Source organism: Cyphomyrmex costatus, unplaced genomic scaffold (assembly GCF_001594065.2).
Source record: "Cyphomyrmex costatus isolate MS0001 unplaced genomic scaffold, Ccosl1.0 scaffold59, whole genome shotgun sequence".
Classification (NCBI taxonomy): domain Eukaryota; kingdom Metazoa; phylum Arthropoda; class Insecta; order Hymenoptera; family Formicidae; genus Cyphomyrmex; species Cyphomyrmex costatus.
Window position 1 is genome coordinate 1211516 of NW_017280071.1, and position 14855 is coordinate 1226370.

At 33.3% G+C, this 14855-nt stretch overlaps 3 protein-coding genes across 4 annotated transcripts; 2 read left to right on the top strand and 1 right to left on the bottom strand.

Annotated features, from left to right (window-relative positions):
- The first annotated feature begins 1015 nt into the window (after nt 1-1015).
- LOC108779394 (uncharacterized) lies at nt 1016-3428 on the top strand. Of its 2 annotated transcripts, XM_018546809.1 has the most exons (7): nt 1016-1036; nt 1216-1343; nt 1967-2188; nt 2263-2420; nt 2499-2694; nt 2787-2868; nt 3052-3428. In XM_018546809.1, the coding sequence occupies exons 1-7, from the start codon at nt 1032-1034 to the stop codon at nt 3260-3262; spliced, it is 1002 nt and encodes a 333-aa protein (XP_018402311.1). In that variant the 5' UTR covers nt 1016-1031; the 3' UTR covers nt 3263-3428. The 2 variants fall into 2 exon arrangements, with proteins under 2 accessions (XP_018402311.1, XP_018402312.1); XM_018546810.1 differs by lacking the exon at nt 1016-1036 and having other exon boundaries at nt 1234-1343; nt 1971-2188.
- A 599-nt stretch (nt 3429-4027) lies between these two features.
- Saysd1 (SAYSVFN motif domain containing 1) lies at nt 4028-4737 on the bottom strand. Its single transcript, XM_018546813.1, has 2 exons — nt 4533-4737; nt 4028-4409 (listed from the first exon to the last, which is right to left on the bottom strand). The coding sequence occupies exons 1-2, from the start codon at nt 4686-4688 to the stop codon at nt 4047-4049; spliced, it is 519 nt and encodes a 172-aa protein (XP_018402315.1). The 5' UTR covers nt 4689-4737; the 3' UTR covers nt 4028-4046.
- Nucleotides 4738-7769: 3032 nt separating this feature from the next.
- On the top strand, nt 7770-14611 carry LOC108779385 (L-asparaginase 1). The gene is made up of 8 exons (XM_018546795.1): nt 7770-8060; nt 8891-9002; nt 10457-10571; nt 11339-11675; nt 11785-12099; nt 12407-12708; nt 13463-13636; nt 13903-14611. The coding sequence occupies exons 1-8, from the start codon at nt 7796-7798 to the stop codon at nt 14248-14250; spliced, it is 1968 nt and encodes a 655-aa protein (XP_018402297.1). The 5' UTR covers nt 7770-7795; the 3' UTR covers nt 14251-14611.
- Nucleotides 14612-14855: the final 244 nt, after the last annotated feature.

Sequence of the window (14855 nt, forward strand, 5' to 3'; positions counted from 1 at the left end):
TCTCATTAAGCAAAAGCCATGTGCGGACTCGATTAGAAAACAAACTCTCACTGTTATATTGTTTATTGTTTCTTCCTTTTGTTTCCTTATTTTCCTCCACGCAAAGGAACCGAGATGAGAACAACGCGCACGCTCTTCACGCAAAAATAAAATAAACGGGACGTCAAAGAGGCGGACTGTAAAATATATCTGTGGGGTCCCACGCAATTTGGCGACGACGGAGACAGCGGAAAACGGTCAGCTCTATCGTCTTCATGATCAAAACTCGACGCGAGATTTTCCTACATAGTGACAAAAGTGTGGTTTAAGTGGACGTATCGCATGAAATCTCATCAAAGATTCAGCATTCATTCAATAATCTTGTTATCAAAATAATGTGACTACTGTATTGGTGATCAATTTAATTAACAGAAGTAGATCGTTTTCGACATATGATTGAAACTTTCGTGCAAATAAGATACGGAGAAATATATCTTGTATATTACAAGATTTTGTTGATTTAATGAATTTAGAATTTAATCATGCTTTTACGATTTATGTTTTATGCACTTATTTGAGCTAGAAATGCACGAATGTGATTTGGTTGGGTTTGTATAAAAAAAAATCTAGGTCGAGCTTCCGTATTTTGAAGCTGTTCAATATGCACGATTGTACGAGAAGAAGAATTTAATCTAACAGATACAACACGATAAAAGATGATAGGAGAAATCTATCAGTAATACATTTGAACAGATTTCTACAAAGAACTCCTCGCGAGAATGCAGCGAGTTCTCAGTTTTCAAATGACTCGGAATATTGGCGAGTCCAGTGAATATGTGACGAAACGATTATGTTTTTCGTTTCTCTTCTCGGTTGGTTTTTTGTGTCTTCTATGCGGTTTTCTGCTGGGCCGCTTTGCCGTTGAAAGATCGTTGGAGGCCCAGGCACAAAAGATACGAAGTGAATTGGCCGGAAATGGTCTCCGAAGCACAGAGTACCTTCAGCAAGTAATGCTCCAAGAATTGGAAAGAGCGCCGTTCGACTATGATCGCATGACGTACATTACCTTAATATCTTATCCATTTATATATGATAATATATCTGAATATATTCTTACTTTATATATGACAATATATCAAAATATAATACCATAGTAGATTAATTTTTGTGAAAATTTTAATTAGAAAATTATCAAATTAAATTCTTTATTAATAAATATTCGTTATTTTTAATTAGAAATAAACAGAAGTCGAATGAAGATATGCAACGCATAAGTGGGCTCTTTTCCAACTTGTCACTCATTCATAAGGTGTACAACCATGCATCATGCATTCGCGTGACTATCCGTGGTTCACAAGAACCAGGTGTGCTCTTAATGCTTTAACTATATTTACTTAGATAAAAAATGAAGAATTTACTATATCGATTTTTAAACAGTTTTTTTTGTAAAATTAAGTTCTTTCTTAATATACTACTTAATATTAGCAAAAATAATGTAATTATCAAAAATTCAATTTTACAGACATTTACAGATTTGTGGACACTTATACGCTTTCAGCGCGTATTTATTATGTTTTTACCATTTATTAGACGTAAAATAAGGGGCATACTATCTAATTAGAAATTTCGAAAAAAAACGATTTTTTTTAAACATATTTCTTCTAAAACTAAGTTTTACGATATAATAATCAGATTATTAGATATACGTATTATAAAATTTTAGATGTCTGAAGCTAGAATCGAATTTAGCCACTCTGAAAATCCGTAAAAAACAAGTTTTCTTTGTTAGAAAGTTCCCATTCTCAAAAGGTTAAAACGATCATGTTTAAAATAGGCTAGTTTGGAAGTTACTTGACATCCAAAATACTTATCGTGTGTCTTCTGATTTTATTATTGCATATTTACTTAAAAAGGAAAACAATGCCTTTTATCTTTTCTCTCTTCTCTACCTCTCAGGGCTTCCATTTATTCTACCGAATTGTTTCAGATAGATATATTATTCTATCCGTTAATGAAGACGGTATCGCATTAGTTCTGGAATTGGCGCAAGTTCTAGATAAATTATGGTTAGGGCATAATTGGCGACCACGACGAAGTTTAATCCTTTGCATGTCTTTTACGTCCTCGTACATTTGCCCACAGGCTCTGCCTACATTTATGTGGCGAAAAGCCGTAGCTTACGTGATGGTGCACGGTCGTTTCATGCGAGGTTTGCTCGAATTTTTTTACCTTTGCGTTATGAACTGGATAAAGAATATAGTATAAGGAATTATCTTATTTTAGCCAACAGTCATGCGGCTTTATCTGGATCAGACATCATGCGATCCATAGCTATTGAAGCTATTAGGACAATACCCGGTGGTAATAACTGGACATACCTCGAACACGAAGTATTCAGTCCTCGGCTTTCTTTAGATATTCCACAAGTGATATTTTCGTTCGTAAGTAGTCTCGTTTCATGCAAATCTCTTTCAAATTTCAATTAATATATAAAAAATTTCTCTATTTTTATAATACAGAATGATAATAGTTCTATGCACAATCATCACAATCAAAATTCCCGACTACACGACGTAACTCTGGTTCAGATGATTAGCCAAACTATATGGCGACTGTCCGAGTGTATAGTTATTCAATGGGAAACGAAATATTTTAACAAAACTGTTAATGAAATATTGGAGTCTATCGACTCTAGCAAATTTCAAGACGCAAAAGGTTTTTTTGTTATTTCTTTCAATTTTATTAATTTTCAATAGAAATGTTAAAGAGTCTGAATTAATCGTTGCTTTTCTATGTTGCACCTTCAGAGAAACTGAAGAAAACGTTAAGGATATTGCTTACAGCCGTGGAAGAGCTTAATGCAGAAATCGACGCGACCGATAATACTCAGTAAGTATAATAAATTCAGAATTAATTAATGATCAATTATAATTAACAAACCTTATAATGTTTGTATGAAATCAAATCGCTTTCACGAATGTCACAAAAATTACTAGAATTAAAATTATTGAGAAAATTGTCTCATAACATGTCAAGTTAATATAATTATATTTTAATACGGTGGTATTCTAGAATACTGCGTATAAGGATATGGAATGATCTACTTCTAGACCTGGATAAGGCGCTTTTATGTCCTGACCAAACCGATTCGCATTCCAGAACCGATCTAGCGACGTTTCACAAAATGTCACACGAAACCATTAGCGAATCTATCATATTAGCTTATCTCGACCAGATGACAAAATGTTACGAAGATGCTATAGAAATTTTGCAGGAAAGATAGGAAAAAGAAAAACTTCTCTCTTAAGAAAAGAGAAGATATGAGAAACTTCAGAAAATAGATTCTTACAAGATGCCTTCTTGATGTGAATATATATTTTTCATTAATTTCGCAGTCTCAATTGTTTTCTACGCAAAGCAATATAAATGACAAAACGAAAAGTAGTGAGTATAAAGGATCCATAGCTCATTTTTCTATTATAAATAGTATACGAAAATCGTTTTGGCATTTTCTTTGCTTTATCTTATATTATGTTTATTTCTTAGCTATGGGCAATAATAATTTTACAGTTAAGCATAAATAAAATGTATATATCTATCTCTCTGTGTAAAAATTTACAAAAGTAACACATAATATAATACTTATTTATATTTTCTTACACGTAAGCCTAACAGATGCATAGTTTCGCTATCACATTTTATATCTTTTTGGAACTATAAACTATGCAGGATTTATATTCGTAATTTACACCCCTGTATGTGAGAAACACTAAATTCTCTCTCTTCAAATTAAATATTTGAATTTATATTCTGTTCGACTTAAATTAAATAAGAATATTAGTTTTTAAATAAATACTAATTTAAAAGAGTTTTAAATGTAATTCACATACACATTTATGCTCATGTGACATTACTTCAGCTTTAAATCATAAGGATATTTATCTGACAATGAAAATGTCACATATTCATTTTCACATCAAATTACTCCAATCATAATGTAAAATAGTGAATGTGAATAATATCTTAACATCAAATCTGTATTCAGACTTTCTTGATTAATGTAAACTTTATCGTATCCCTCCTATACCATATCGTATTTCTTTTTCGAATTGTGACGCATCAAGAGTACCCTCTATTGCCTCACAATTCGGATTGAAGACAGAATAAGCACTGGGTTCGCCGCGTCGCTTTGGCCCTGATCTGGTGTTTAAACAGATAAAGATCAAAGCAGACAGTATGAAGTAGACAGCACCAAACTCGTACTCCAGCGCGATCATATATAATGTGGCCCACAACAGAAAGTATAATAAATAGATTACACGCTCTAACACTGTATTTTGCGATCCCTGCATGCTATCCTCCTCCTGAATGTCTACCTCCTGAACCTGGACATCCTCTTCGACAACTACTGAGTGTTTGCACAATTTCACCTAGAAACAAAGGAAGAAATTTTTATCTTTCTTGTTCAAAACATTTTTAAAACACAACACACACTTTTCGCAAAGTTCTTGATTCTTTTCCTCATAAATGTCAACTGCAAAATTTAACCTTACCTGTTCCTCCTTTACTGATTCTTCAGTAAAGGAATGCTCGATTTTATCTTCACGATTCCATAAAATTATGTTTCTCATTACGCTCTTGATCGATTCCATCATTTCCTGTCTGCGCTTTTTGCGCCTATATGCTTCCAATCTCTCCTTCACCGTCATCGCGATTGTTCTGATTTCATCGCGACAACACTCAACGCATCAGGTGTTTGCAATTACTGTCTGTATTGCTAGCAAGTAGCAACAGTGGCAATGTGGCAATACGATACACTTCGTGAACATGTAGAAATCGACTAAATGGACTTTCGAGATATCGATAGTTTAGTCGAATTCTGATCGAGAAATCGAAAAATTAAATTTCAATTTCTTTAATTTCCCATTTCTACTAATATAGATTAAGGGCTTCTTTCATTAACTTCTGATTAAATTAATCGCCGATTAACTCGCAGAAGTGCCAACAGCAGTTTAATGTATCAAAACACCTTCTCTCTCTTTCTCTTTCGAGATAAACTGTGTTTAATTCTCACGTTGACAATCGTAAGTTCCGAAGAACCACTCGACCGCGGCGGATGCGTTTCGGGTGCTCTCAATTATATATTTTTTGAAAAGTGTTGCCGACCGTGCCTTGTATTTTCTTTTGATATATTGTTATTTATCTCGCGCGAATCTGGGCGACCTGTTCGTCCTGATGCGCGTGCGGTGTAACGACGTCATAAACGCGAGCGTCCGGTGTCCATTCGGGCTACGTCATTTCGCGAGTATTTCCAGAGCCGGTTCCAGCATCCTTGGCGCCCTACGCAAGATTTAAAAAAGCGCCCCTCCCTCTCATTTTCTCACATTCATATATAATAATATATAATAATAACAAAATTTCGAAATTATTCTGTATTTTTATTTAAACTAAGAAAATATGAACTTTAAATGAAATTTAAAAAATTAACATATATTATATGATATATTTCACATACTTTATCATATACGCAAATGTAAATTGAACAATATAATTTTTATATTAATAACTTAAATACTAAAAAAGATATAACAAAAAAATTTTATTACGGATTGATATTACGTGTAGGTATAGATTCAGGTTTGATTTGTTTGAACATATTTTTTAATCACCAAACAGGGACACGTCTTATTAAGGGCTTATGGTTCGCGTGGTTTGGCTCACCGGTCGCAGTTACTCATAGCCATGTAAACAAAGAAGCAGCGAAATCGCGATGGCGCGAAAGGTGAGCATTTGCGGCGAGTGAAAGAGGACGTCTCACCCGAAACAATTGAAAGATCACCAAATTACGAACAGCGAAAAGTCGCCCTCATGCCTCTCGCCGCTATGCTCGTCGTTCGTGCTTTCGCGACTTCAATGCTCTTTCTTTGTTTACTTTGCTGTGTGTAACTGCCAACGGTGCATCCTATAGATACATCTAGACTGCGTTTGATTTGGCGCTCACGACGCTTGTGAGCAATTGTTTAATATTTAATAAACAATATTGTGAGCGCCAAAGCAAATACAGCAATAGTCAGGGCGAAAAGAAGCGCGACAAGAAAGAAAAACACAAGAGTGAGTTCTTATTTTATATTGACTCAACGCTTGCAAAATTTATTTTTCTAAATATTTTTAAATATTTATTTTAAACATTCAAATATTTTGGCGCTGGAATTTAAGGCGCCCCCGTTTTATGACGCCCCGATGCGCCGCTTACCGTGCTTACCGCCTAAAACCGACCTTGAGTATTTCATCGTCCTCATTATTTACAAGTCGTCACATTTGGCCGTATCGTTGACGTTTGCCGACGGGTGCCATTAAATTAAGAAGAAGAAGAAGTTGGCAATCGTGATGATAGAGTTAACCATTGGTTAGCGTTAATCGGAGTTGGTGAAAGAGACTCTAATTTTAATCTCGGTAATTATTTAATCTATTCAACTAAAGTCTACAGCATATAATACTTGTTTTCTTACTGAATTGCTAGCTGGATTAGATTCTTGTCACCGATAGCTGATACTGTCAGCACCGAACACCGCAGCTAGCTAACACCGTGATGATTCTAACCCAGCTAGAAATCCTTTTTTTTACACAATATTTCAATAATTTATAGATAATTTGATCATTTCTTTGCACATACTTTATCTTATTTTATAACTTTATTTTATTTTATTAAGTTTACATATAAAAATTCATATTTTTTAATTTAATAAAATATTAAACATATATAGATACAGAAAGGACAAATAAATAAATGCAAGTTTCTTTTTTCAATTAAATTGTAATTTCTAAATTTTATTATAGGCAGTAAAACAATAAAATGGAATATATTCGAATACATTTCATTTTATTAAAAAAAAAAAAAAAAAAAGATAAACGAGGATGTTACGTTTTTGTTAATGAAGTATAAGATAATGGTCATTAACTTATACTTTTAACAAAAACGTAACTCGTTTATCTCACCTAGTTATTTACAACTGTCGTTCTTAATAACTGCATTATTGGAAGATAAATATTTCACACATCGTCATAGTCATGCATAGAACAAGACAGCTAAAAACTCATCGCTCTTCGTCATTCTTCTAAGCGCTTGGAACTGGTACATTCTACGATCATACAATAGTGTATGTATAAGACTGAATTACTATCGAATAAGCTGGCTGCTAACAGATGATAACAAGTGATGTGGCAATTTTTCCTTGTTATTCACCTATTTTTGTTCTATTTCTGACCACGAAAAAAACTGAAAAAGATACTAAGGTGAACACAAAATTGGCTTTTACTTACTGACATTAATTTCATTAATATCAATCTAAGTACAAAAAATTGTAACTTTTATATATAATTAATAATTGATTAATTAATACTCAAGGACTATAGATATTTTTTTAATTTGAGATAATATTCACAGATAATAGAAATTATAGACAAAAATAATTCATTAAAAATATTATAAATCTTTGAAAAATTTAAGAAATAAACATCTCTTCTAATGCTTGTTTCTGTAACAACGTGCATTGATAGGAACAGATTGATAAAAACAGGCATTTAAGCTCAACTTACTGCTTTATTTTTTCTAATTCTTACAACAAAAAAATGGAGAGTAAATTAAATAAAGATTCAATTGTTAATCTACTTAGATTAACTTTAATTTTTATTTAATTAACTGTCCATTTTTTTAGTTCTAAGAACTAAAAAAAGTAAAGAGTATGTTGAATCAAAATTGAAGTTAATTTGTATTGGTAGGAAGAGTAACTACAGTTGTATACCAATTCCTGACGTCATGTCAGTGCGAGCAAGATCATGCGACACCAGCCATCGGTCTTGCCAGTCGCATAAAAGTCCTTGGAACGGTTTCACGCGCTTTATGTCACGATTGCCTAGCGGGTCAGAAGACAACATTTGTGATAACGATAATAATGATAAAAATATAAAAAGTATCAGAAGAAGCGTCACCGGCAGCATGGCCAATGGTAACGAGAAGGAGGGTCACGTTCTGGTGCTCTACACGGGTGGTACAATAGGAATGATGAGAAATGAACAAGGAGGTAGTTATTTCATAAAATTTAAGGAATTACATTGCGGATTTCGAAGGACGTAAAATTTTGCACCGTAAAATCTTCATCACCGTAGATTTCAGACACAGCTGGCCTCACGCGTATGGATGTTTTTGACTTTTTCATTTTTTATGAAATCCCATCGATTCGATCTCACGAGGAATCTTTGATTTGTACATCCTTAATTTTTTAGCTTTTTTCTCGTTTCACAGACCATGTATTTTACAAATTTTTAATGTCTTTCGTCTATAGATCGTTGGTAGCATATATTCGTATATAATAATACATTTTTAATGATGGATGAATTCCAATAAAGATTTTATAGATCCAAAGAACAGTTTATTATCGATAATTTATCTTTATGTATGCAATGAATAGGTAGTCCTAAATCTTATTGGTGAAGTTGATCAATGCCAACTTGTACGATTAATGCTGATTGACCAACTTTATCGACTAAGACTAAGACCCAGTTCCACAATTCATGATTAACTCTTAACCGAGGTGCAACTTATTTCTCATCTCTTTCTAATTCAAAAATTGGAAAACGATGGGAAATTAATTAAACCTCGGTTAAAAGTTAACTGTGAATTGTGGAACTGGGCCTAATACTTCCACTACAGATTCGTATAATAAAATCAACTTTAGATTTCTGATTTTATTTTTGTTTACAAAATGTTTAAACGTAGAAGAAAATTATAATACAATTAAAGCTTCAAATATGATAACAAATAAATTAATATAGTAAATAATGTTATGACGTTATAATTATCTTTATATTTATCATACTTTGCTGATTATAACAAAATTATTGTTTTCTGTAGTACTAGTGCCACTAGCCAATGCATTTGTAAAGAATCTACGAAAATATCCACAATTGCATGATCGCGAGTATGCCGAAAAAAGATTTGGGGCGATGGGGCCGTTAGTTTTGCCGTAAGTGTTTAACATTTAATATTGTTTGCAGATATTATAATTATTATTGCGAATTCCCATACAGAAATAATAAATCAACAATGATTTCGACAAACTCGTTATTAACTAAATTTTCATTGAAACTTTCGTTGTAACTTTGAACTTTCGTGAGAAGGAAATCGGATATTAAATAAATCATAATAAAATTAATAAGGCTTTATAAGTATAAAACAATGCATATAAAGAAAGGCAAAAAGCCGCAGTAAAAGAACAGATAAATTTAATTAATAATATTGAGAGAACGCTCGAATAATATATAAAAATTAATATAATGTATCGGACAACGAGCCAAAATAAAAACAATAAAATTCAAGAGAAACAAAGACAATATATTAAAAAAATATAATAACAAATAAAAAAAATATAATAAAAAATACAATATATTAAATGAACAATAAACAAGTAAAACAAACGTTTTGACACCGATCGGGTCATTCTCAATGTTAACAAAATTAAATTTTAATAATGGAATTTTTACCAAAGATTCTTATATGTTATATTATAAATTCGGATGCTTGAACAATAGAAGTAAATCATAATCGTTAGGTAAAAATTATGGTTGTCCATGATGAAATAACAGATAAATTCAATTTATTACAAATTGAGAATAACCCGACAGGAGAGAGGTACATATGACTGCGGATAGAGAAGATGAAGGGGAAGAAGGAGAAGGAGACGTTATTTCATTTCTCATAAAAATCATCACCGAATCAATTTCGACCGCTTGTACGTCTAGAACGACTTGATCGATTTTAAATTTTTTTAGCTCAAATTACTCGTGGCGATACCGCCTTTCAGGACATATAACGTTCGATTCAAAATTTTTTATATTTTAGTAGTTATGCACCCCCGAAAATTGGACTTTGGTGGCTCGGGATAAGAGACTTGTAGTGCCTTTCAATTTTTGAACATGGCCGGAGACACTACCGCGCCTCCTAATTTATCTGTTATTTTACTGGCTCTTTGCGTTTCTTTATGTACATTGTTAAATAAATCATTTACAATGTTTATACTTATATTTAATATTTGTATATACTTATATTTAAGATTGTCTTAAAATAAGAATGAATTATAAATACTGGCCTATATGATTTTTTAAGTTTTTTTACGTTGAATATAATAATTTTTATGGCAAAATTAATCATTCGATTTATATTGTAAAAAATAAATAATTAATTACATACAAAATAAAATTTTAATATAATAATTAAAATATGTTTGTTTTTAAAAACAATTAAAAATCGGGATTTTTTGTGTGCTATTTTCTTCAATCTTTAATTTTTTCTGTATGGAAACGTGAACCGAAAAAATGACAGACGCTTCACCTAATTTGTGGAAGAATGTGAACCGGTTTCCCGCGTACCCTTTCGCTTTCTCTTACGCAATATTAAAGTGTTTTCCTCTTAATCTTACAGCGTGACCGCAACTGACAGTCGTCGGGTTGTTTACAACGTATTGGAGTACTCGAATCTCTGCGATTCCAGTAATATGACTATGGATGAGTGGATTCGCATTGCTAACGATATTAAGGTACATTAATCAAGTTACATTGACAAAGACAAAGTAATTCAAAGAAAATATGTTGCCCTATTATTAAAAATTTTTTTAATGTAATTTATTTTTTAAAACAATAACTTGATATTACTCAAAGCAATTCCATACGCAAACGAAAATGTATAAACAATATATTAAGTACCAAGTAAATTTAGTGTTTCACTAAGACAAGATTTCTTATCTTGAAAAACATTTCTTGTTTTGTCCTTATTTTCAAGATAAGAAATTACGTTTTTCTTGTCTTGAGCATTTCTTCACACTGCATTTCTTGTCTTGATCTCAAGAAACTTGAATTTCTTGAAATTTTTTGTTTTTTAAATAAAAAAAGTATTTACGATACAAAAATTATACGATTTAGTCGTAAAATAGACTACTTTAGGATCCCCTTATACATAAAAAATTTCAAGAAATTTCTTGATTTCTTGTCAAGAAATCTTGGTCTTGATAACACATTACTTGGTTTTGACTTGAAATTATTTTCTCCTTCTTGTTTTGGTCTTGTCTTGATTCAAGACAAAATCAAGACAAGATTTCTTGAACTTCTTGATCTTGGTGAAACACTACAAGTAATTCACGCTCGACATTTCTAAACAGTTAGAGATAATGTAATCTGATTCGAGTTAATCTAATCAAGTTACAGGAAAGCTATAACTAAAGCTCTCTATATATGTTTAATGAAGGTGAAACATACTTGGCAATAGATTAAATTACCATAAAACAATCTTTACAACTTTTTTTTTAAGGAATCTTATGAACGCTTCGACGGATTTGTGGTCCTTCACGGCACCGACACTCTCAGTTACACTGCGTCCGCTCTCTCATTCATGCTCGAGGCTCTGGGCAAGACTGTCATTTTAACCGGTTCACAAGTGCCGATTTTTGATGCGAGGAGCGACGGTCTGGAGAATTTTCTCGCGTCTCTCGTAATCGCGGCGAATTACAATATACCTGAAGTATGCGTGTTCTTTGGTACGAACTTATTGCGCGGAAATCGGACAAGCAAGGCATCTGCGACATCCTTCGAAGCCTTCCAGTCACCGAACTTTTCATCCCTCGCCACGGCGAACATCAAAATCGAAGGTTGTTATACAAATTTAAGTCAACAATATAGTTTTTTTGAGATTTTTTTAAATTTTAGAGAGTAATACGAGAGATATCTAAAGAGTTTAAGATTAATATTGTTTTACAGTGGACTATTGTTTGATTTTCCGTCCATGTTCTATGGAGAAGTTCTACGTACACGCGTCGCTCAATCGAAACGTCGGCCTACTTCGATTATTTCCTAGTATCACGTCCGATCTGGTTAAGGTGTTTCTTCAACCACCTATCGAGGGAGTCGTGTTACAGTCTTACGGTACGGGGAATGTCCCGACAAATCGCGATGACATCATCGAGGAACTTTACGCAGCAACAAAGCGCGGTGTGATTATTGTGAATATCACTCAATGTTCGACTGGATGTGTCTCAGATGCGTACGAAGCTGGAAAATTACTCCAAAAAGCTGGTACCGTAAATAAAAACATGTGTAGCGAGTGGGGGCATCGCCCCCACTCCATTGGGGGGCAACTCAAATGGGCTCGCGCCCGGCCGCGCTATAAACAAATATGCCCCACTCTTACACAATGTACTATTATCTCTCTGTTAAACTTTTTTCAGTAAAGATTGTAGAAAATATTACGCAAAACTTGCGTAATAAAGCGCGACACAGAGTTATAAACATAAATATTTTCCTGTGTTTACGATAGTGTTACGTATTTTACTTTAGATAAATCTTATTTTATGACTCGCAATAATTCGTTATCAATTCGCAGGTGTGATATCGGGTTTTGATATGACACCAGAGGCCGCGTTAACGAAACTCGCGTACGTCTTATCAAAGGATTGGGATACGGAAACCAAGCGACAAATGATGCAAACGAATTTACGGGGCGAATTGACCGCCGGTCGACCGCTCGCTATACAGGACTGGGACCTGGTGGAAGCTGTTGCTAGGTCCTTGAGGTTATCCTCGACAGTAGAACTTCAGGAGTTGGGATCGATCTTGTTTCCAGCTATGCTGAACGCCGCAGTAATGAGGCGCGATGTCATGAAACTCGAGTCTTTAAGAGGATATGTCAGTAATCTGCATATTTACTTAATTTTACGTTTTATCATTATCTCTTTCAATAAGCAATAAAATGAATAGACTGAGGATATTATAAAAAAAATTAAACATTTTTAAGAGTCGTTCCCTGTTTTTCCATCGCAGTTCTCAATAATCAAGAATGAATTGAAATTTTTATACGTATTTTAAGTATTCATCCACTGAATCCAATTGAATAAAAAAAAACTTTTTATTCATTTAAATTTAATTGGATTCAGCTGGATTCAATTTAATTGAAAAACTGCATTTCCTATTACGAATTTTAAATTGAACAATATTTACAATCCACAGAAAAAGCTGATATTAATTTAGATTGAAAGACATAAAAATGTGCTTCAGGCAATTCCTATAACAACAAAAATACATTCGAATTGAAAAGAATTTATTTTAACGTTCGGAAATGCGCATATTTCTGAAAATCTGAATCCATATCAATCTATTTTTGTTTTTTGGATTACATATTGTGACAAAATAGTATAGGCATTAATTGGAGGATTAATTTTCTATAATTAGCAAAAAGAAACTCAAAACTCTTTAAAGATTAAAATAGATATATATTTGAAAAAATGTTAGTCTCTGATATATGTCATATATCAGATAGTAAGCTGATTACACTGATTATAGCAATATAATATAAAAATAATATAAATGTACAGCATATTATGGACAAATTTTTAAATTATTTTCTAATTGATTTATTACTTTAATCGGCTTTTTGTATTAGGGTGCGGATATTTCGCAAGCAAATGCAGATGGTCGAACGGCTTTGCATATAGCCTGTTGCGAGGGAGACATGAAAGTCGTGCAACGTCTTTTAAAAATGGGTGCGAATGTTCACATTAAGGATCGATTTGATCGCACGCCTCTCACCGACGCGATCGAATACGATCACCATGAGGTAAGACTGCTCTCAAGAAGTTAAATCTGAATTCCATCACCTTATATGCCCCTCGAAACCAAGCAACTTTTGTTTGATACTTTTCCTTCTATTGTTAAAAACAAGCGAGTTATTCAGGTGACCTGTTTTAAATGCCTCACTCTGTATACTTCTTATTTCTTCTTCTCTTGTGAAGAACATTTTAAAGCTTAGTTTGTGTTTTACCAGCGGATTAAGATTCTATGATCAAAATATCATTGTTGAAAGTACGTTTTATGATTTTCTAGATCATCAGGGTATTACTACAATGTGGAGCACATCTTCACGGGGATGCTGTGCTGATCAGCGAGAGGATGTGCGCGGCCGCGACTGTAGGAAACACGAAGCGTCTGCAGTCGTATCTGCTGGCTGGAGCTGATCTGTCGCAAAAGAATTTTTCTGGACGAACGCCATTGCATTTCGCCGCTCTTCATGATCGCATGGAAACAACCGAGTTTCTGTTAGAAAACGGCGCGGACCCGCACTGCGTCGACATGCTGGGAGAAACCGCGGCGGATCTTGCAGAGACTATGCGAGCTGCGGGTGCTGCGCGTTTGTTAGCGCCTTTCAAGCAGAATGGCGTCTGCAATGACTAAATTACAGCGCGAATACAAAATATTAGCCTGTTCATATTTTAGATTCTATTATACCAAAATGTTACTTTAAGCAAGACTTAAAATTCTTTATTAATTATTATTGAAATGACAATCTTTTATTAGATATCCTATTCATTGCCAAAAAACGATCTAATTTTTTATCAAAGTTTGAATGAGGATGAAGGAGCTACCACTCTCGGGTCCAGTCATAGAAGATAATTATTTTTAAGAATATATTGTTCAGACCATTGAAGATGGCTCAGAGTGAAGCCGAAATGTCTGAATTTTAAGTATTATTTTAATAAAACTATTAATTCGCACCAAGTGTGTACCGCTGTATGACTCTCATTAGCCCGTTTTTATTTTGACTTAAAATTCTCTTTCTCTTTCTGTCTCTCTTGGTTTTATAAAAAAAGGAAGCGAAAGAGAGAGAGAGAGAGAGAGAGAGAGATGGAGGGAGGGAGAGAGAGAGAATATGTTTCAAACTTTCTTTAAAGTTGAAGTAATATTGATGTAATCGTTTTTAATTATCTAAGTCTAAAAATAATTATTTCAGTGATCCAGAGTAAAAAATTTTCGACATTGACTGATTTTTATCCCTTTCT